The 23,673-nt window shown below is 44.0% G+C and overlaps 1 protein-coding gene and 1 pseudogene across 2 annotated transcripts in view; one reads left to right on the forward strand and one right to left on the reverse strand.

Moving 5' to 3' along the window:
• Nucleotides 1-5,969: 5,969 nt before the first annotated feature.
• LOC308421907 (histone H3.3C-like) lies at nucleotides 5,970-6,375 on the reverse strand (annotated as a pseudogene). Its single transcript has one exon. The product of its transcript is annotated as a histone H3.3C-like (transcript).
• Nucleotides 6,376-8,502: 2,127 nt separating this feature from the next.
• Nucleotides 8,503-23,673, forward strand: part of PHYH (phytanoyl-CoA 2-hydroxylase) — a 15,465-nt gene continuing 294 nt past the window's right edge. Inside the window, exons 1-9 of the mRNA XM_080918366.1 lie at nucleotides 8,503-8,640; nucleotides 12,074-12,132; nucleotides 12,929-13,039; nucleotides 14,785-14,953; nucleotides 15,734-15,815; nucleotides 17,700-17,881; nucleotides 21,143-21,292; nucleotides 22,956-23,090; nucleotides 23,552-23,673. The exon at nucleotides 23,552-23,673 is cut by the window's right edge and continues 294 nt beyond it. Coding sequence (XP_080774492.1) covers nucleotides 8,566-8,640; nucleotides 12,074-12,132; nucleotides 12,929-13,039; nucleotides 14,785-14,953; nucleotides 15,734-15,815; nucleotides 17,700-17,881; nucleotides 21,143-21,292; nucleotides 22,956-23,090; nucleotides 23,552-23,605 — 1,017 coding nt within the window. The 5' untranslated portion in view covers nucleotides 8,503-8,565 and the 3' untranslated portion in view covers nucleotides 23,606-23,673. The remainder of the gene's footprint in view (nucleotides 8,641-12,073; nucleotides 12,133-12,928; nucleotides 13,040-14,784; nucleotides 14,954-15,733; nucleotides 15,816-17,699; nucleotides 17,882-21,142; nucleotides 21,293-22,955; nucleotides 23,091-23,551) is intronic.

Below are 23,673 nucleotides of genomic sequence, written 5' to 3' on the forward strand. Positions count from 1 at the left end.
TGTGTGTGTGTGTGTGTGTGTGTGTGTGTGTATGTGTGTGTGTGTGTGTGTGTGTGAGAGAGAGAGAGAGAGAGACTATAAAGTTCCTTACTCAAGTGATTGTCATCGCTTAGTAAGTTTGGCAAAGTTTATGTGGAACTCTTAATTTACCCAATGGTCAGTAACTGTTTCTAACTTCCTGTGCCAGTCTAAAGTTCCACACTGGAGAGTATTCCTAAAGAAGCAGGGCCCTGCTAGTGTCAAATCCTCTCAAACAGCCAGAGTTGTGGCAAAGGAATATTAAGTTTAGCAGGTTATTTCCACAGGCTGGGTTGAAGCAATAACATACTTGTTCTTTCTGGCTCAGTATTTTAAAATATCTACGTCTTCCAAATTCTGCATGAGTTGTAATGAATAAATGGAAGTGTTTTGGTTGTTCTGATGCATGAACAAGCCCCTTGCACCTGAGTTCAGTGTTGCCTTTAAAAATGTTCTGTTTGTAGCTGGTCAGATGGCTCAGTGGGTACAGTGGCTTGTTTCACAAGCCTGAGTTCCATCCGTCTCCAGAACCCATGTCAAGGTGCAAAAAAAGTGACCTGATTGCGTTGTGTGGCATGCACTGAGCAATAAATACATTAACAATGAGTTCTCAGAGTTCTAAATCTTCGTTTTATTCTGTAGAAACATAATAGCTGTAGCTGATTTTTACAGATGTTCAGCACAGGCAGGTGTCTGGGAGACCTGATGATGCGTCTGCACACAGCCCTGCCTGAGGTGTTCGTGTTCACATCTGGCCCGGTGCTCATACAACATACTCTGCTCCTGCCTGTTACACATCCCGTTCTCATTAAGAATCCACATGCAGACTGTAGTCGTGAGACGCCAAAGACCACGGGGAAAACCCAGAGTCCTGTTGCAAATGGAGCACAAGCCATGATTTGCCTTTGTTTAAATTCTGCTTTGGATGAGACTAAGATGGGGTGGATTAGACCAACCCCAAGTGAAGTAATTTAAGAGGCATTTCCAAGCATCCAGACATAGTCAAGAGCCAGTGGAAGCCAAACTTGCTGTACAGTAGAGTGATTGTGGCTTGTCTGGTGAGTATGGGGTACGCAGGTCTTGATGCTTCTCTGTACAGCCTCCTACACTTGATAGACCTCAAATACCAACACTGTTAAGGAAGCTTAACGCCCAGGAGAACAGCATGTAAGGAAAGCCCACCAAACTATGGAGCTGGACCTATACAGGGCTGTAATCCCACATACTCAGGAGGCTGAACAAGAGGACCACACGTTCAAAGTCTGCCTGAGCTACCGAAGAAGACCTTGTTTTGTTCTCCAGCACAAAGGATTTTTAAAAGTCTGAGAACATAGCTCAGTGGTAGAGTACTTACTAGTATTCACAAAGCCCCGGGTTTAGGCCAAGGTACCAGTAAAAACCAAACTTGAAAACAAGATTAAAAGTCATTAGTTTACTATGATTATGGTGATTGGTTGTGGGGCAAGGCTGATGCAGCCTCCGTTATTGTATTTCCGGAATAAAATCATGTACATGGAAATATAGAGAATGTAATGTTTATCACCCAAGCATATTTTGCACAATTTCGAAGCAAAATTATATACAATTCAATGTCTAGGTATATTCCTGGGTTTGGGTCCACTTTGAGAAATAAAACTAATAGTTTGACCTTTCATGTCTCTGTTGACTAATTGCTAGTTTTGGTTTGTAGTGCAGTCTGCAATTTGAAAAAATCAGAAATTCATGCTTCTCAAATGTGAGGGTAAGACAGCTTACTTGAGCAGTTCTAAAAGCTCTAAAATTCATTGACCTTCCATCTTCTGCAAGTCAGTTCAGCATGGTGTGTCTGCTTCCTGTGTTTACTGTATCAGGCATTTAGAGAGGCCTGATAACTTTGAAAATGTTAATATAAAAACAATTTTATAGGGCTGGAGAGATGACTTATTAGTTAAGAGCATTGACCCCACTTCCAGAGGTCCTGAGTTCAGTCCCCAGCAACCACATGGTGGCTCACAACCATCTGTAATGAGATCTGACGCCCTCTTCTGGTATGTTTAGAGGCAGCTAACTCATATACATAAAATTAACAATTTTTTTTTAAAAAAAGAATGTAAGCCAGCTCCAAATGAAATGTTTTCCTTTATAAGAGTTACATGATAAGGTCTCTTCACAGCAATAAAACCCTAAGACAGATAGTATACTCTTAAGGGTTCATCTCCAGTTAGGCCCCACTTTCTATTTCTTCAGCCACTTCTGGGGCTGAGGCACTGAAAACAGAAGCTTGGAGCTGGATACGGTGGTGCATGCCTATAATTTCAGGACTTGGGAGGTGGAAGCAGGAAAATCAGAAGTTCAAGGTCACCCTCAACTTTATAATGAGTTCAAGACCAACCTGAGCTACTTGAAGATCTTGTCTCAAAAGGGGTGGAGGTAGAGAGATGGCTTGGTGGCTAAGAGCATTGGCTACTCTTGTAGAGGACTCAGGTTCAATTCCCAGCACCTACAGAGAAAGAAAGAATGAGAAGTTTTCTTCTGATGTATTAGAGATCTCTGTAGAGAGACTCTCCTAGAAGCCTATGGCCAATGAGCTGAGGCAGAAATTAGGAGGTGGAACACTGGCAGAAGGAGAGAGGATTCTGGGAATAATGAGAGAATAAAGGGAGATTCAAGAGAGATGCTGGGAGAGACCCTGGAGGAAGCCAATGAAGGAGCTAGCCAGGTCTGAAGGAGAGGCCGCTAACCAGCAGGCAGATGGATTCCGGTTAGAATAAAGGGAGATTCTCCAGGGAACATAGAGGAGGCCAGAAGCATGGGAGCTGAACAGAGGTAACCAGCCACATACATGAACTCAGGACAGAATAAAAGAGATTCGCCTGGGAACCCTGAGGAGATGAATGTAAACCCGCAGGTAGCTGACCTCGGGTGAGCATGAGGAGGATTAGCCCCAGACTTGGAAACATGAAGCTGAGGACAGCTAAGTGTGTGGCAGACAAAGAATAGTTTGAATGAGTTGAGTAAGTTATGAGATAGTAAGGGAATGAGCAGACACTTATGGCCTAGGCATTTATTAATAACTAACTAGTCTCAGAGTTTCATTCCCGGAGCAGGGGCTGTGAGGAAAAATGGATTTATTTGTTTGTTTGTTTATTTTTACAAATCTCAGTGGTGAAGGAGTCTGGGAACAGAACTCAGGATGTGGGTGATGTCCCACAAGAGTCCCATAATGAATCCTGGGACTCAAACTCCAGAGGCCAGCATCAGGGCACAGATCTGAGTTTGATGCATCAGCTTATACAGTGTTTGAGCCCGGCCCCTAAGTCCTCAGCCAATCGTATCCAGCCACACCATCACCTACCGGAATGAAAGCCCTGCCTGAGAAGGTCACTGGGAAGGAGGTGGGGGAGGCAGGCAGGACTGCTGTGAAGACATGGGGCAGCCACCAACCTGGCCTCGGTTCCTTCTTGCTGTCTGTCTAGTGCTCATCTTCCAAGGCGTGGCAGCAGCCTGTGGACCTTCTCTCTCCATCCCACCTTTTCCCTCACAAGCTGACCTTCACAACAACCCTGACAAAGGAGAATGGTGGTGGTGTTCATCTTTGATCCCAGCACTCAAGAGGCAGAGGCAAGTGGAGGAGCTTTGAGGTCGAGGCCAGCCTGGTCTACAGAATGAGTCCTAGGGAACCCTGTTTCTGTCGCGCGCCCTACGTCTCGCCAGCAAGAACGATGTGCGACAACAGGATTCTTCTTCAAACAACCTTTATTGTACAGTACTCTGAACAGGGGACCACATGGAAGAAAAGTGCACTGCTTATATATGCCCAGAAGACTCGTGTCCCTACCTGATTGGTGCGACCTCCAGTAACTCATTAGCATGCCCCGAGAGCGGGCTGTGACATCTGTGGCACATGCGCACTACGTCTCTCAGGCTGGGCAACAGCTCTGTTTGCTGAGTCATCGGCGAGAAGCCGGCGCCATCTTTGGGTGTGGCACAAACGTCTCCCAACATGTTTCAAAGTGACAAAATTAAAAAAAAAAAAACAGAGAGAGAGGGAGAGACAGACAGACAGACAGACAGAGGCCTTTGGACACATAGAGTCTGGAGTTAAACAGTTCAAGATAGTGTTACAAATTCGAGAGCTTCACCTTAAGGATGCCGTTCAAAGTTCAAGACTGAGGAGATGACTGAGAAGGATGGTTTGTACAGAAGATGGGGAGGGACTGAGTGCAGATCTCAGGAGGATGAGGAAAGGCCAGTCAGGAAAGAAGGTGGCCCTAGATCTATTTTTTTAAGCAAATAAACATGCTATTTAATTAAAAAGAGATTCCTTCAGTTACATTAATGGGAGAGAGAACAGACTGGGAAACCCCACCACCACCAAAGCTTGATGGGAAAGTCAGATTACCAGTCTACAGACAAGTGAATGAACAGCCTGGGGTGCCAGGCTAAACATACATACATACATACATGCATACATACATACATACATATGAAGAGACCATACATACGTACACACATATGAATGAAGAAACTATATATACATAGATACATACATAGGAAGAGAACATACATACATACATACATACATACATAGGAAGAGAACATACATACATACATACATACATAGGAAGAGAACATGCATACATACATACATACATAGGAAGAGAACATACATACATGCATACATAGGAAGAGAACATACATGCATACATACATATGAAGAGACCATACATACATACATACATACATACGTATGAAGAGACCATATATACATAGATACATACATACATACATAGGAAGAGACATACATACATACATACATATGAAGAGACCATACATACATACATACATACGTATGAAGAGACCATATATACATACATACATACATACATACATACATACATACATACATAGGAAGAGAACATACATACATACATACATACATACATATGAAGAGAACATACAGACATACACACATGCGTATGAAGAGACCATATATACATAGATACATACATACATACATATATAGGAAGAGAACATACAGACAGACATACATATGAAGAAACCATACATACAAACACACATACAGACAGCAGAAGCATGAGCGATGCTCAGATGTGGACTGAACCAACCGACCACTGATAAACTCGAGGGTCTCCATGACCCCTTGGCTAGGAGCCAGACAACCTGACTAAACCTGATCCCTGCTTCACCCACCTCTGCTCCCCAAACCCTTCCTACCACCTCCAAACTCACAGTGAGTCCGTCTGCTCTACTATAGATATGGCCCGGCAGCCATCTGTTTATGTTCACGTCAAAGGTCAGGCTAAGTTAAAGGCATGAAAGCCATGGATCCACGTGTACACTTATTAACCTTCATGAGAGAGAGATTCATGATGTGGATTTTGAAGTCCGGATTCCCAAGACCATGCTAGCTTTTTGTTGGGCAAACATTTCTTTTTTTGTAGTTTAATGTATTTTAATAGCAAACTTACAGGAACAGCACAGAAGACAAACAACATTAAAAACATGTACTCGCATGTAGGACAACTCAGTTAGAAAAGTCTAGTGAATGGATGGAATCTACTGGTTGATAAAAATGCTACAAACACCATTTTGTTGCCGTCAATAAGAAATTTGCTTATTTTTTAAAAATCCAAATGTTGGCGTTGTCCAAAAAATTTTAACAGGTTTATTTATAATTGTCATAAAGTTGAACTGTTGAAATGTGTTCACTGAAACATTTTGCTTGCATTAATGCTTTATATCCTGCATTTATATTAAAAATTCACACACAAATGAACGTGGAGAAACTGCCAATACTTGATTCTGTCCCCTATGTTTCCACTCGCAATCATATACCTAGGTACCTTTGACCCCATGGAAAAAATATCTAACACTCAGAACTACTGATAACAGGAAGAAGAGGGGAAAATTTTTTTTGAGAATGAAATGTTTCCCCTCATAGTGGACTCTTAAGCACGTTCCCCGCGTATGCGGCGTGCTAGCTGGATATCTTTTGGCATAATTGACACGTTTGGCATGGATAGCACACAGGTTGGTATCTTCAAAAAGATCAACCAGACAGGCCTCACTTGCCTCCTGCAAAGCACCAATAGCTGCACTCTGGAAGCGCAGGTCTGTTTTGAAGTCCTGAGCAATTTCTTGCACCAGACACTGAAAGGGGAGCTTGTGAATCAGAAGTTCAGACTTCTGACAGCGTGTGATTTCACGGAGTGCCACAGTGCCAGGCCTGTAACGATGAGGTTTCTTCACCCCTCCAGTAGAGGGCGCACTCTTGCGAGTGGCTTTTGTAGCCAGTTGTTTCCTGGGTGCTTTACCACCGGTGGATTTGCGGGCAGTCTGCTTTGTATAAGTCATGGTATGGGCACCTCCGTACTTACCCTAACCCTTCTCCTTCGGCCGGAGCTCAGCAAGGGCCGTTGCGCAAACATCGTCTGTGTTGAGGCAGGTGACTGTGTTGAGGCAGGGGACTGGACCATCAGCATTCTAGGTAACAGATGAGATCTTTCATGGCTGAAATCTTGGATCCCTAAACGACCTACCGCCATGGGCTTTTAGAAGTCACTTTTGGCTCTGCGAAATAGTTCCAATTCATGGGCTAAATCAAAGAAAGCCGCAACGAGTTGCGAACGGGGGCGAGTCGGTTCTGCTGGAGATGAGGAGCACTCGGTGTTTCCATGTGGTGCTCACCGCGCTGTGCCGGCTCGGTCCCTACAGCAGAGCTGGCAGCTGGGGCCACGCGGCTGCCACGACGCTTGGTGTCTCAACAGCCTCGTAACCCTTTCTCCTTCTCCTCACTCTGCAGAAGTATGTCCACTGTCTGCACACCGCTCCATCTGCTTCATGAGTGGCTCTAGGTTCTAAAGAAAGCAGGCTGAGCACGGCGTGGGGAGCAAGCCAGTAAGCAGCCCCTGTCAGGTCCTCCGCTTCAGCTCCTGCCTCCCGGATCCTGCCCTATTTGAGTTCTTGTCCTGACTTCCCTTAATGAGGAACGGTGCTGTAACATGTAAGTAACGTGCAAGCTAAATAAACCCTTTCCTCTCCAACTTGGTTTTTTTTTTTTTCTTTTTGTCATGATGTCATCGCAGCAACCCTAAGACAGACCCCAAACCGTTCATTTTCTCTGTTGGCTAGGGAAACCAGCCATCCTCAGAATAAAGGCCTTGAGCTTTCACTTCTGCTAGAGCTGACCGAATTCAGACTAATTTCAGTCTTTCTTCCTTCTCCCTGCAGTTCCCAGTTTGCACCAGGTGAGGGCAGTAAGACGACTCCTATTTCCCAAGTGAAAAAAAAAAAAAAAATGATGCAGTCGGTCCTGCTTTTCAACTGTGCCACGTAAGCCTCCCCGGGTTGCTCCGGCTGGACAAATGCGGTTGGGAACTAGCGAAGGAACCAGCAGGCCCTGGGAGCTTCAGCGGACAGGAATCTTGTCCCAACGGTCAAGGCCTAAAGGGCAGGTTGATGGACAAATCTGAAGGAACAGCTTGAAAACAGGAAGTAGTTATCTGGCTACTTGCTTGTCTCTCCTGGACTATGGTACTGTCAACAAATTATCTAACGTGTTTATGAAGAAGCAATCTAGAAGTAACTCTCTAAACGAAAGAGACCAGAGGCAAAGAGATTAAGATTATGTGTTGCGGTTGAATTTCAAAGTCTTTAAGAAAACGGTTTTTGGGCTGGAGAGATGACTCAGCGGTTAAGAGCACTGACTGCTCTTCCAGAGGTCCGGAGTTCAATTCCCAGCAACCACATGGTGGCTCACAACCATCTATGATGGGATCTGATGCCCTCTTCTGGTGTGTCTGAAGACAGCTACAGTGTACTCATAAAATAAATAAACAAATCTTAAAAAAAAAAAAAAAAAAGAAAGAAAAGAAAACTTTTTAAGCTATGTAAGAAAAATATATGTATTATTGTGGCTGGTGAAATACACAGTGGTTAATGGATCTTGCCAAACAAATCTGAGCATCAGAATTCGATCCCCAAAACCCCAGGTGGTGGAAGGAGACCACGGAAGATTGTTTCTCTGATCTTCACAAACAAGGACACACACACACACACACACAAATGTAATGTAAATTAAACTAGACTGTGTGGATCGCACTTTTTTAAAAGTAACGGCCAAACTTTCTAATATTTTAGAATGAATTCACGCTAAATTAAATGTCTCTTCTGGATAGCACAGTTGATTTCCTTTTTTATTGTTTTGTAGTGGGAGAAATAGTCACGTAGATTAGTTGTTCATAGGTTACAACTACTAAAAGTGTGCCTCAGATCCCTGACCGCCTCGGGTTGCTGGGAGACATCGCCCCGGTCGCTACGTTTCGTTTTGGTGCTGTTAGAACAAAGACGCAGGGGTCAGGAGCATGGACTCCCAGCCTGCCTCCAGTGACTCCCTCACCTCCAGCACCCCAACCCCCAGCCCGGAGTGGGAGGTGGCGCTGTGTCCTGCCCTTGAAAGGCACTCCGCCCTCTAGCAGGAGGCGGGGCTTTGCGATGAGTTAACTGAGGCCCAGGCGCAGCAGTTTCAGTCTGCTGTCCCCCACCATGGACCTTACGCGCGCTGGCGCCCGGCTGCAGGTCCTTCTGGGACACCTCGGCCGACACTCGGCCCCAGCGATTGTATCCTTTGGGCTGGGGATGGGCTCACAGGCTGGAAGGCGAATCTCCACCCTGGTAGTGGCTCCAAGGGCGCAAGAGAGCCTCTGCGCCGCCATCTCTTTTCTGTCCCCAGTCCCCGGGAGACCCGGGCGGAGGCTGCATCCCCAGAGAACCCTTGTCCGGAAGGACGACGAGTGTGATCCATCCTCTAGGCTTAAGTGGCTGGGGTGCATCCCCGCACCATTCTGAGCCTGCTTACCACCGTGGTTTCTTGCTGGGTGTAAAGCGGGAAGCGTAAAGCAAGAGGTGACGACTTCATCACAAAGTGGACTGCCATTTTTCAGCTGCCTTGGCATTTTTCTGCCCTGCACCCAGACATGCCAAGGACAGGTGCCCTGTAAACTGAGGTTCGGAGCTGCTTGCCTGTGACCAAGGCCGGCTAAGGCAGGGATCCTCAGAGGTCAGGAGAGGGTGCCAGTTGTCAAAAAGAAAAGGCCAGGGATCAGAACTCTGTCCTGCAGGTAGCAGCCCCTCTCCGCCTGTTCTCCGGCTGTCACCTTCCCACTAGCTGTGTATGCTCCTCCTCCAGGGTCCAGGTGTCCCAGGTCACTGGTCCCCGGAAAGGGACTTGGTTCCCTTGGCCTGCCCAGTTCCTTCAGAAACCTGATAAATGCTTGTGATCTCACTAGGAGGTACAGACTTGAGGATCTTAATGGTCAGCCAGCCTAGCCAAAAGTGACAAACTGTTTCAAAAGCAAAACAAAACACTAAACCAAGACTTGCAAGTGGTTATGCACATGCACGCACGCATGTAAGATCTCTCCCTCTCCCCTTCCCCTCTCCTCTCCTCTCCCTTTCCTCTTCTTCTCCCTCTCCTCCTCCTCTCCCTCTCCCCCCTCCCCTCCCCTCCCCTCTCCTCTCCCTCTCCCCCCTGTCCTCCCTTTCCCCTCTCAGGGGGTAGGAGGAAATATCAAACCGTTGGCTGCTCAATCCAGGCTCCTCACCCTGGAAATTGCTAAAATTGTTTAGGATTCTGGGTACCTGCCATCTCTGGGGCTGATGACAATAGCTGTTTATTTGACCTTCTCTGCTGTTCTGCCTGTGGGGCTTTTGGTTTATAAGCAGCAGTGTGTCTGGCCTACATCAAACCTAAACTCTTATCTACAGGTTAATAATGTAACTTCATTTGCACTTGAACTGAAGCAGTGGTTAGACCTGCAGATTATGGGGGGTGGAATGTCACAGTCTGTTTCTTCTTGGCAGCTGGACGCTTGCTACATTTTGAGAACCTTGGATATACTGGTCCTAGATATATTCGGACTGAAATTGGCTTAGTCTCTCCCTACTCTTTTGGGTTTATTGGTTGCTTGATTTTTGAGGCAGGATCTTACCATGCATCTCTGGCTGGCTGGAATCTGCTATACAGACTAGATTGGCTTAGAACTCACAGAGAGATCCTCGGCCTCTGCCTTTCAAGGGCTGGGATTAAAAGTATACCCTTTTAACTTGAATCAGTTTTTACTTTAAATGGTTGGATGTAGCTAGCAGCTAGTATTGGCCATTAGACTGTGCTGGCCAAGAACCATAGGGAATATATACTTAAGTAGAGTTCTAGAAATTGTGAGTTTCTCCCCAGCCCTCATATGCTTCTAAGCCATGTGGATTAGGGAATGAGGAATGCTTTCTTCTAAACCATGTGGATTAGGGAATGAGGAATGCTTTGTATTTACATAATTGGGATCATTCTGTGTCACAGCTTCCTTCCTTCTCTTTTCTTCCTTCCGGCTCTTTTCACGTTACCCCCTCCCCCATCCCTGTCATACACTTCAACATTGCTTAACATTTCTCCAACCACAACAAAGTCCTAGAAACAGTAGAGAGGGGCCGAAGAGAGCAGCCAGAGCACTGAGGTCTATATGTCCTTGTGGCAACTTTATGTTGGGAAAGTTGAACAAGAGTAGGAATTGTGGGGCTGGGGAGATGGCTCAGCAGTCAAGAACACTGGCTGCTCTTCACACTGGCTGCTCTTCCAGAGGTGTCCCAGCAACCACATGGGAGCTCACAACTGTCATCCAGCTCCACATGATCTGACTCCCTCACACAGACATACATGCTGGCAAAACACCAATGCACAGGAAATAAGTAAGTAAATAAATAATAGATCAGCTGGCAACCACCTTTAATTTCTGCAGAGGCAGAGGCTGATAGTCTCTGTGAGTTCAAGATCAGCATATGGGGGCTGGAGAGATGGCTCAGTGGTTAAGATCACTGACTGCTCTTCCAGAGGTCCTGAGTTCAAATCCTAGCAACCACATGGTGGCTCACAACCATCTGTAATAAGATATGATTTCCTCTTCTGGTGTGTCTGAAGACAACTACAGTGTACTTATAAACAATAAATAAATAAATAAATCTTTTTTAAAAAAGAAAAGTAATTTTAAAAAAACAACAAAGAAAGCAAGACCTATATGATTTCCCCTTTCAGGACGTGAATGGGGGCAGGGGGGTTATACTTGGCAACATAATTAAACTCAAAGTCAAGCCCATGTCCCATGTTCTCTGTCTCGAAAAGTCATAAAACCAAAATAGTAAATAAAATAGGCAATCCAGGCATGATAAGGCACACCTGCAATCCTCCCATCACTTGGGAGATGAAGGCAGGAAGAGACTGAGACCAGCTGGGCTATAAAAATCTCCTGGCCCCTTGTTAGTTTCACAGTGAGATCCTGTGTCAATGAAAGAAAGTAGATGTCAGATAGACAAGTTCATGGGATGTGAGATTGTGGAGTCGCTTGGTTGGTTTGAGACAGGTTCTCACTGTGTGGCTCTGACTGACCCTTGATTGAGTCCCACTAAAGTAGATCAAGCTGACCGAACTCAAAGCCCCACCTACCTCAGCCTCTACCTCCCCGGTGCTGCCCACACCTGCGTGGAACTAACATCCAGAAGGCGGCAATTTAAGATAAACAGAAAAGGGCTGTTCCTGATCTGTAGTTAGCGAGTGAGAAAAAGATCTTACAGGCGGATCCTTGGTCTCTGGGATACTTAAATGTTTAGTTGTCTGTGTGGCTCAGACTTTTGGTGATCTAAGGACTGCCAAGCTCTTCCCAGTTTAGACTGCAGCCTTTTCTCTCTGCTTCTAAAGGGCAGCCTTTGGTGTTTTATTTGCTCAGTGGTTTAGCAGGAAGGACTGGGGCAGACTGGAGCTATAGGTAGAGAGATTGGGGTTATGCCCTGGTTAAGTCATTCTCTTTTTAGTGATAATGACAGGGACTGAGATGATCAGATTTCTTGCTCTGCGCAGAAGACCTTCCTGGCTCCTGTCAGGTTGTGGTGACAGAGATTAGGTAACATGGGCACTGGCTGGGTTATTAATAGAAACAAGGCAGGAGGCCGGTGTTCGGCAAAACGATTGGCTCCTGCATTCTATATCTTTTCCTTAATTCTTACCTAGGCAGCACAGCCTGTATCAGGGCCGGCTTCCTCGGCCAGTTTCTACCCTGAACAATTCCAGTAAGTAGATCTCATTTTAACATGTGACTAGACTGTTGTATGTGTTCTGACTAGTTTGACGGCAGCTTAACAGAAGATTTAATCATCTAAGAATCCCAGTTGAGAAATTCCTGCATAAGACGGGGCTCTGTAGGCAATCCTACGACTCTCTTTTCTTTCTTTCTTTCTTTTCTTTTCTTTCTTTCTCTCTCTTCTTTCTTTCTAAAAATTTATTTATTACATGTAAGTACACTGTAGCTGTACTTACATACAGAAGAGGAATATAACAAAATTTATTTGCAACTGCGCTGCTACTGAGTGACATCCCTACACCCCCCCCACCTTCCTCTCTCTCTCTGTTTTATTTTATATGATTTTTTATCATATTATGATAAGTATGCTCACAGTGCTTTGCCCTTCATTTTTGACATCTATTTTGACATCAAGATATAATTCCTTGGTTAATATTTCTTCAGTAATACATGTTTTTGGTTTCCATAACGTATGTTTTGGACTTAACACACTCTAAACTTTTATTTCATTACTCCTTAAAGCCATACAAATAGAAATGTTGAATTATAAAGGATGAACATAGGCAGGGTGTGGAAGCACACGCCTTTGGTCCCTTTACTCAAGGAGCAGAGGCAGGCAGATCTGAGTTCAAGGCTAGCCTTGTCTCCCTAGCAAGTTCCAGGACAGTCAGTTACATAGTGAGACCCTGCCTCACCCTCCCCAGTAAATGTACACCAGATTCTTGGTGTATGCGGCTTCTAATTTAAAATGGGGACTTACTTGGAGTTTTTGTTTTTTCCTTTAGGTATACTTTGGATAATAATGTCCTCAGTCTGGAGCAGAGACAATTTTATGAAGAAAATGGGTTTCTTGTCATTAAAAATCTGGTATCAGATGATGATATTCAACGGTTTCGGTATAATACTTCTATTTATGATTTTGCAAAATCCCTGCATGAATGTAATGGTAACACAATTTAGATTAGCATCTGTGTGTTCATAGTTTGTGTGTGTGTGTGTGTGTGTGTGTGTGTGTGATGTGTGTCTGGGAACTGATGTGTATGAGTTCCAACCCATGCATGTGAAAGTCCAGGACAACCACGCTGTCTGTCTGTCCCCTCCATTCTTCCTGTTTGGGACAAGGCCTTATTTATTTATTTATTTATTTATTTATTTATTTATTATTTATTTATTATTTATTTATTATTTATTTATTATTTATTTATTTATTATTTATTTATTTATTATTTATTTATTTATTATTTATTTATTTATTATTTATTTATTTATTATTTATTTATTATTTATTTATTTATTATTTATTTATTTATTATTTATTTATTTATTTTTTATTTATTTATTATTTATTTATTTATTATTTATTTATTTATTATTTATTTATTTATTATTTATTTATTTATTATTTATTTATTTATTATTTATTTATTTATTATTTATTTATTTATTATTTATTTATTTATTATTTATTTATTTATTATTTATTTATTTATTATTTATTTATTTATTATTTATTTATTTATTATTTATTTATTTATTATTTATTTATTTATTGTTTATTTATTTATTATTTATTTATTTATTATTTATTTATTTTTGCTATTATTATTCACTGGCCCGAGAGCTTCCTGGAACACTTAGGTTCTGTGTGTATCTCACAGAAGAAACAGAGGGAACACAGCCTCACACTCTCACATCTACCTTTCTGTGGGTTTGCGGGGTTTAAACTCCTGCCTTGGGTGAGTCAGCAGGTACTTTACTCATTGAGCTACTTCCCAAGATGGGTTCAGAGATTTGTTTTTTTTTTTTTAATGAAAGAGGATCCTTCTTTTTTTTATTTATTAATTTTATTTATATGTGTACATTGCCCCTGTCTTCAGACACACCAGAGAGGTGTCTGATCCCATTTTAGATGGTTGTGAGCCACCATGTGGTTGCTGGGATTTGAACTCAGGACCTCTGGAAGAGCAGTCAGTGCTCTTACCCGCTGAGCCATCTCTCCAACCCCAGAGATTTGTTTTTAATGATGTGATTTGTTTGAGAGTGTTTAGAAGTGTGAGCTCTGAGTGCCAGACTCTCTGGCTTGACTCTTAGCCCTACCCCTAATGTTCTTGGGCAGTCTGCATATGCTTTGGTAACCCCATTTTAAAAATGGGGCAGTTTGATTCTACTGGTGTCTTAGTGTTGTTGTTGTTGGAGGAACAAAATAAGGGAAAATCAATGGCGGATACTAGGACCAGGGTTTGTTTATTAATTTATTTATCTATCTATTTATTTATTTATTGCATTAGGGATGTACAACCTTTAACATCAAATAAAGCTCACTGCCTCTCTTAGTGATGCCATTGAGTAATACTTGGTAAACCCCACAAGTGACAAGTATATCTCTTGTGATGAGTTGGAGTTAAAACAGACAAAAATAATACATACGATGCCTTCAGACCTGTGTATAGGTTGTGAGGGAAACAGGGAAACACAAGTGAATTCTGTGTTGTAGACCTGGGTCCCATCCCGAGCTTATCTCATTATACATACATAAATATTTCAAGTATTTTTTTTTTTAAATCTGAACTCCAAGCCGGGTGTGATGGTGCACACCTTGATCCCAATAATTATAATAACTCTTGGTAAATCTGATTTCTAGAGCAGAGTTTGAAAAAATCTGCAGAAAGGAGGTGAAACCACCAGGGATTGTTGTGATGAGAGATGTGACCATTGCAAAACAGGATTTCTCGCCGAGTGAGAGGGTGGTTACGAAGATCCAGGATTTCCAAGAAGATGAGGAGCTCTTCAGATACTGCACCCTCCCCCAGGTGCGAGCCCAACCCGCCATCTTGCTTAATGACCGGTCTGCAAGTCTGTCTCCAACATCTGCTCAGTTCACCCCACTATCCCCACGCCCCTTTCTCATCAGCTTCAGAGCAGGTCTGCCTCCTTCCAGCGTCTTTCTATATATGGTGCTGAAGCTACGCTCTTCAGCAAAGATGACTCTGCCCCACACTGGCTATGGTAGTGTCTGGAGACATTGCTAGTTGTCACATTTGGGGTGGGGGGAGCTAATGGCTTCTAATAGGTAGAGCCCACAAATGCTATTAATGAGACCCAGAGATTCTACGGTGCATAAAGATTCTACAATCACCTTCATTCCAAATGAAGAATTATCTCACCCCAACTATTCATGGTGTCGTAATGGAGAGGACTTCCTATGGTTGGGTTAATTACGTTTGTTGTGAGAAACAAGAGACCTCATCTTCTAAGACTCAATAACAGGATATCAACAGGTACAAAGCTACTACTTGTCAATTGATTTATTGTAACGGCTCTGTCAGCAGCGGTATAAAATTAGTTTTTTTGCTTGCTTTGATGTGGCTGATCCAATTCACAGACTGCACTTTTGGTGTTAAGTTGTTGTTGTTGTTGTTTTAGACAGGGTCTTACTCTATCTAAAACTGACACTGAAACTCCAGATCCTTCGGCCTCAGCCTGCTCCGCCATCTTGGTTCTTCTGTAGATTGCCGTACGCTATGCCGTTTGTCTGTACTGCTGGTTTCCTGTGAAGTTATTATTTTTTTTTTTACTGCTTTTCTCCTTAGATTCTGAAATATGTGGAGTGTTTCACTGGACCTGATATTATGGCTCTGCATTCGATGCTGATCAACAAGCCTCCGGATTCTGGTAAAGGACTCTCTCTCTCTCTCTCTCTCTCTCTCTCTCTCTCTCTCTCTCTCTCTCTCTCTGGCTAGGGAAACACAAAAGGAAAGTATTGTTAGATTAAATCTGTAAAGTTGATGTTCCACCCATGTCAAAAGTATAGCTATCAAACTTCAGATGAGGGAATGTATATACTTTTTACTTAACTCTTAAAACAATTTATATCACAGCAATACTGAAGAGTAACTGATTTCACACAGTGACCATAGGGTATTGTAAATAACCACACGACCAGTTCCTCCATGAAGCCCTGGCTGTCTTGGAACTTATGCTGTAGACCAGGCTGGCCTTGAATTCAGAGATCTGCCTGCCTCTGCCTCCTGAGTGCTGGGATTAAAGGCATGCACCACCCCTGCCCAGCCTGTCTAAGCTTTTCAATTAAATTTTTTAAACTATATGTATGTGTGCTCATGTGTGTGCAGCTCATGTGTGTGCAAGTGCTGCCACATGTGCATGTGCTTATATTCTCGTGAGAGGGTGTGCATGTTGACAACCCTGTGACTGTGGGAATTCTGTCTCCGTTGAGGCAAGATCTCTCATTAGCCTGCAGCTCATCAGGCCAGGCTGGATGGTCAGCAAGCGCTGGGACCCTCCTGGTTTGCCTCCCCAGCGATGGGATTGTAAGTGTGCTCTATCATGCCTGGCATCTCTACGTGGGTCCTGTCTTAGTCACGGTTACTTACTCTGGCTGTGATGAAACATCATGACCAACACAACTTGGAGAGGAAAGGGTTTATTTGGCTTATACTTCCCTATCACTGTTCATCATCGGAAGAAATCAGGACAGGAACTTGGAGGCAGGAGTTCAGATAGAGGTCACGGTCCTGCTTACTGGCCTACTTAGTCTGCTTTCTTATAGAATCCAGGACCACCAACCAGGGATGGTCACAGTGAACTAAGCCATCCCAGGTCAATCACTAATTAAGAAAGGGCCTTATAGCCAGATCTTCTGGAGACATTTTCCCAGTTGAGGTTCCCTCCTTTCAGATGACTCTAGCTTTTGTCAAGTTGACATTGACTAGCCAGTACCGGTTCTGAGATTTGAACTCTGGTCTGCATGCTTGTAAGACAAATAATTTACCAACAAAGCCATCAATGGCTCTAAGCTGTTCTTAGCTACGGTAGCATGTCTGCATCCCTGTCCTGAAAAACGTTATTTTGACACAAAATTAAAGCTATTATTTTAAATTACACTTGAATCCTTAAGCCTCCTTGGGCTTGCCTACATGTGTATTCAAAGAACTCACCATATCAGAAATAGCATTCAAGTGTGTACATTTTAATAAATAGTCCCGGAGGTTCTACAACAGTTGGCTCTTGACCCATACTGAGAAATCCTTCTGCCGGCAGCAGCAGAAATCAGCCATGAGAGTCATTTGCTTTCCCTTCCAACAGCAGGCCAAAAAAAAAAAAAAAAAAAGAAGCATAATAGTCTGGGAACAGAAGATCTGAGGGGAGTGTGGGGCAGAGGACACCTTCTGAGAGAGCCTTTGGTCACATAAAAGGGAGAACTGGGGCATGGCTCTATAGCATTCGCGTTCATTTCTTTACTCTAGCTATGGTGAGCTCCTTATTGAATGCCGCTCTGTGACAAACCCCAAGCCACGCAGGAATGAAGTGTAACAGAGATTGGTGTGATTGCAGGGAAGGAGTACAAGCCACCCCTCCTGTGGAACCCAGAAGGGGCTGTGGAATGCTCACTGATACTTTGTTGCTTATCTCTTCAGACTGATTTCTGGACACATTGTTTCATTTCTTTGGTTTTAGTAGATAGGTCAGTGTTCCAGGTTTACAGGCAAACGACAAAAATCCCAAGACTTTGTTTTCTGACAGAAGGTTCTCTTGCAGGCAAGAAGACATCCCGGCATCCCTTGCATCAGGATCAGCACTATTTCCCCTTCCGGCCCAGTGACCGAATTGTTTGTGCTTGGACAGCCATGGAGCGCATCGACAGAAACAATGGTTGTCTGGTTGTGCTCCCAGGCACCCACAAAGGCACTCTGAAGCCACATGATTACCCCAAGTGGGAGGTAGGTCTGCATAACTGCTTGATCTGTGTGTGTGTGTCTGGTATGTGAGTGTGCAGGACATATGTGTGTGAGTGTGCATTCATGTGTGTGCACATGCATGTGCATTCCTTAAGTGCCATCTATCTTTTCACTTCCTCCCAGCACTGGGATTGAAGTGAACATTTGCACACTCAACCCTTTCTTTCCATTGATGATGGAGCTCAGAGTACAAAGAAGGTCAGACTGTTACCTGCAGTTGCAAAAACCAACAGAGATGCTAGAGGGATAGTGGGTGGCAACTCCTTTGGGGGTGTCAAGTGAGACTTTCACACTGGAAAACACAGATATCTACAGCACAATTTCTAACAGTAGCAAAGTTACAGTCATGAAGTAGCATTGAAAACAATTCTATCCTCGAGGGAGGGGGCGTCACCAGAACATGAGGAACTGTATTAAAAAGGGTTACAGCATTAGGAAGATTGAGAAGCCACTGTCCTAGAGAGAGCTGGTGACTAAGTTGAGCCTTGAGGGACGTGGAAGAAATCCTTCTAGAAAGGAGGCATGGAGGTCAAGGGCATACACAGGCAGACCAAAGAGCAAGCGGAGCTCTGTGCTCCCAGCACAGTTGCTGAAGCTGCAGGACATTAAAAAGGTGAGCAGAGGGAGGGCAGCCTGAAAGGACCAGATGAGAGAGGACATTAGTTACCATACTCAAAAGAATCACAATCCCCTCTAGCCTGGCGCAGTGGCAGAAGCCGGGATCCTAGCATCTAAGAGACTAAAGCAGTAGAATAGGATGTTCCAGGATAATCTGAGCAAAGAGCCTGGAGAGAGGGGGAGGGGGAATGGAAAATTCTTTCTGTCTGTTATCAAAAACAACCACTGAGCCGTTTTCCTTTTTCACAGATTAATCTGCACTTTCTTTTTTTTTTTTTTAAGATTTGTTTATTTATTATATGTGAGTACCCTGTAACTGTCTTCAAACATACCAGAAGATCCCATTACAGATGGTTGTGAGCCACCATGTGGTTGCTGGGATTTGAACTCAGGACCTTTGGAAAAGCAGTCAGTGCTCTTAACCGCTGAGCCATCTCTCCAGCCCTAATCTGCACTTTCTAAGATGCTGTATAAACACAGTCCTGTAGTACCCACTCTTTTGTATGGCTTCTTTTGCCTGACATTGTGCAGTTCATCAGTTTAGGCTTAGAGATAGCTAAGTAGGTGAGAGTACTTGCTGTGAGGCCTGAAGTCTTCCCGGGCTCCCTGGGCCCCACAGGCTGGAAGGAGAGAAATAAATCCCATGAGGTTTCCTGAGGCTCCCACTCGTGTGGAATGAGTGTGACATGAGCACTCGTGCTGAGCTCCTCACACAGCAAATACAAAGATTGGCTGACTTAAGCCAATGGGAGTGAGTGGTCTAGAGGATTCCCAAGCAGCAGGCACTCCAGCCGGCTTAGGGCCACACACACACCCGGCTGGAGAAAAGAGCCTGGGTTAAAACTGCAACAGTAGCCCACAGGCAAATGGCCATTTCCCAAAAGGAATCTGGGATTGGCTCAGCAAGGATTGCCACAGGGGCTGGGAAGATAGATAGCCTAGGCAATAAAAGGCTTGTCTTGCAATCATGCGGGCCTGAGTTTGATCCCCAGAACTCATTTTAAAACATAAATAAAGCTGAGCATCTTTATTTATTGAAGTCTGCTGATAGGCTGATCCCTGGGATTCACTGGCCAGCCCTAGCCAGCTTGGTGAGTTCCGGGCCAGTGAGGTTGTCTCGGAAACAAGGTAGGAAGAATTTTTGCTTCTGTTTTTGCTTTCTTCCTCCTATCATATATTTTGAGGTAGAGACTTCTGCAAGCAATTCCAATTAAACTCAGTGAGTCACACACAGAAAGGGGGCATAGAGTAGGAAAGAAACTTTCTGGCAAGGGGGGGCATAGTGAAGGAAGGAGAGCGGAGAATTGGGTCTGAAAATGGCTAAAATTCGTGTGTACGTGTGTGCACATGTGTATGTGATTGCACATGTGCCCTTGAGTATGAAATTGTCAAAGAAGAACAACAAATGTATAAATGGGAAACATGGTGGACAGTAGCTAAGGAGCAACATCTCGGGTTGATGTGTATATGGGGTGTCATTCTTCTGCCTCCTCTGTGCTGGGAACACACGTACGAGCCCCCCCTTACACACCATTATTTTACTCTTCTTGGTTTACTCTGGCTGTGACATAAATATTTTGTATTTCTCTCGTGATCTGGGGAGAAAAATTAGCTTCCCCATGATACTCCTGGTACACAGGAAAATCTGGATGAGAATGTCAGGCCAGGAAGGAACATCACTCACTCGGGTTGGACACGAGTAAGACAAAGGTCTGTTTGCCCGTTCTATTAGCCAGGGCTCTCTAGAGAACCCGACAGGGAGAATGGGCATTTTATGCGTATACAATTTATTAAATCAGCTTAAAATAGCAGCAACAGTTGTCCTTCGAGGCTGGGTGCTTCGGCGGTCTAAATAGTCCCACTGTGGCTGTCTCCCATGGGAGGGACCCCGTGAGTAGTTGCTGCTCAATTGACCAGGCTGAGTGTCTCAGCAGTCCCTGTCTGATGTCTAACGCCTCAAAGGTTTCTGGAGAGCTAATGCTCCTTAGTCCAGGACAGAAACCTGGAAACACAGTTCTAGCATCATCAAAGGAAGGAGCAGCAGCAACAGCAGCAGCGGCAGAGACAATAAAGCACCAAAACAGAGATTATCCTTTGGGGGCCCCTTTTAGCTAGAGCTGCCCCTAATTCTGCAGGTGTCAGAGGTTCCCTACTCAGGAGATTCTGAAACATACCAGGTGAACACTAAAATGAAGCATCACACGCGTGTTCACACTCAAGGTGAAGCTGCTCCCAGTCAGTTATAGTTAATTTGCTGTTATCAGGTATGTGTGGAGGTCAGGGACAACTTTCAGGAGTCGGTACCCTCCATCTACCATGGGCTCTGGGTTGTTGGGCTTCTGTGGCTACTACTTTTAACCAATGAGCCATCTCAGTGGCCTAACATGGGACTTATAAAGACATGGAGACATCTGATACACACACACACACACACACACACACACACACACACACACACACATACACACACACACACAGACCACATGTATAATTTAGAGTCCAAGTTAGACAAGCTGTTGTCTTGGGGGAAGTTCAAGGACTCTCTCTTTCCCTGATGCATTGCTGATGAAATCTTGGTCACGGTGACACCTTGAATATGACTGTGTCTTCTCTTCTGTGTTCTAGGGAGGAGTTAACAAAATGTACCATGGCATCCAAGACTATGACCCGGACAGCCCTCGGGTCCATGTGGTGATGGAAAAGGGCGACACCGTTTTCTTTCATCCCCTCCTCATCCACGGATCCGGTCGGAACAGAACTCAAGGATTCCGGAAAGTACGGGTTCAGATGGCTCCCTCTCCAAAGAAAAGTGGTCTAGAACAAAGCACTCAAGACACATTCAGATAGAAAAGACTGCAGGGCTTCTCACCGAGGCCAGTTTGTTGACCAAGATAGACATATTCACCCTGTTAGGTAGGAAACAACATGCCAAAGGTCCCTGATCACTGAACCATGACCATTCATAGAATTCCCAACAGAAGCGCCCTTAGCTGCTTCTGAAGCAAAAACAATGGCTGAACTTCTAAAGTCGTGTCATTTGGAATTAACTGTGTTCATGCTAAAGCAGAGCAGGGGGGAAGTTTATGATATCCTCACTACTGAGAAATATAGCACTAATTCTAAACAGTGCTGAGTATCAGAACCAAATGGCCACACTGCTTACTATGCCAATATTTTAAATAAGAGGCGGGTATGGCCCTCAGAGTTCTGCATTGCAGTTCAGATAATATACACTTTAATATAATGAATTTACCCTTTATATTTTTTTCTAGTGTCTTGAATATTCTAGAAAAACATTCATCATTGTTTCTTACCAGAATGCACACAGGCGAGCTCACGTCTCCCTTCCTCTTGATCTCCAATACAACTTGACCTAGCACACAGGTGACAGAATGTGAGACACAGCTGTATAAATTAGTATTTTGATCAAAGTAGAAAAGTCCTGATGGAAGTGATCACCTTTAGGGAATGAACAGTGACAAAAAGGACTTTTAATGCCTGTTTTGCAAGCTTGGCCATGTATATACATTTTTCCTAATAATGGTGCACAATCCATTGAAGAACTTTAGGATATGGGAAAATTTAAATGCTTAAAAACACTGAAGATCTCTTAAAGGACTAGACTTCCTAAATATGCCTTTTTAAAAAAGATTTATTATATATGAGTTCAGACACACCAGAAGAGGGCATCAGATCTCATTACAGATGGTTATAAACCACCTTGCAGTTGCTGGGATTTGAACTCTGGAAGAGCAATCAGTGCTCTTAACCACTGAGCCATCTATTTCTCTAGCCCCTAAATATGCCTCTTAAAAAGAAGTATCACAGCTAATTTTTAAATTTTTGTTTGTTTGTTTTTTGTTTTTTAAGACAGGGCTTCTCTGGGTAACAAGCCCTGGCTGTCCTGGAAGCAGAGACAGGTAAATCTCTAAGTTTGAGGCCAGCCTTGTCTACAGATTGAGTTCTAGGATGGCCAGGGCAACACAGAGAAGCACTGGTTTGAAAAACAAACAAACAAACAAACAAACAAAAATCTTCTGTGGGCTAGTAAGATGGTTAAGCAAATGAAGGCACTTGCTCCCAAGACTCATGATCAGAGTTCTAGTCCTGGGACTTACGGGGGCGTAGAAAGAGAAAGACAACCTCAAAACTTGTTCTCTGACTTCCACACGATGGATATATGTGTGCCTTTGTGAGACAGTAGACAGACAGACAGACACACACTTTTTAAAATTTAAATCTCTCCATTAGCCCTCAACCTTGGGAGGAGAGATGAACTATGTACGAGGACACTGAAGACACACTAGACCACCTTTCCAACTAAGAAATACAATCCCAAGCGAAGCATTCCCCTTCTTGGAGGACTTGGTTTGGTTTCTGGGCATGATGGGGTGGATAAGCTGCTCTTCTCCAGTGTCAGTCTGTCCTTTCTGCACAGGCAATTTCCTGCCACTACGGCAGCTCTGACTGTAAGTACATCGACGTGAAGGGCACCAGTCAAGAAAACATCGCAAGGGAAGTTGTCGAGATTGCAGAGAAACGGTTTGGCATCCAAGGAACCTTGGACTTCAGGGTACTACACGCGATCACAGGGGAAACACTAGGGTTCCCTTCTTTCTGGGTTAACTTGAGTGTATACAGGCTTCTGTCCCATGCTCACGGTGGCTGAGCCCACTAAGAATGACAACGTGGGGCTTTAGCTATGGACAGCCAGTATTGCCACCGATCAATCCCCATGGGTGGGAACATTCAATTTTGAGAGCTGGTTTTATTTTCTTTGTCATCTCAAAGGCCAGCTTGGGGAATCAAGGACATGGAGTCAGCGATGACTCAGGGCCACAGGGATGCCATGCCTCCTGGGCCACCGATCATCTATACTATCTTGACTGGAGTTCCAGAACATAGTTTATCTGTTACTCAATATAACTATTAATAATTTTTCCGACTTGATCATTTATAAAGACATGAACCCCTTTTCTCATGGGGGGGGGGTAGGCCAGTGAAAGTATTCCAAAGACTCTGATATTGTTTCAGGACACTTGGATGTTTCGATGCCGACTTGTGAAAGGAGAAAGGAAAAACCTCTGAAGCAGCCGTCAAGACTGAGGTGTGGCCATGAGAGACAGGCGCATCGAGAGTGCCCGTGCGGACTGGGC

The sequence above is a fragment of the Micromys minutus genome, assembly GCF_963924665.1.
Source record: "Micromys minutus genome assembly, chromosome: 6".
Classification (NCBI taxonomy): domain Eukaryota; kingdom Metazoa; phylum Chordata; class Mammalia; order Rodentia; family Muridae; genus Micromys; species Micromys minutus.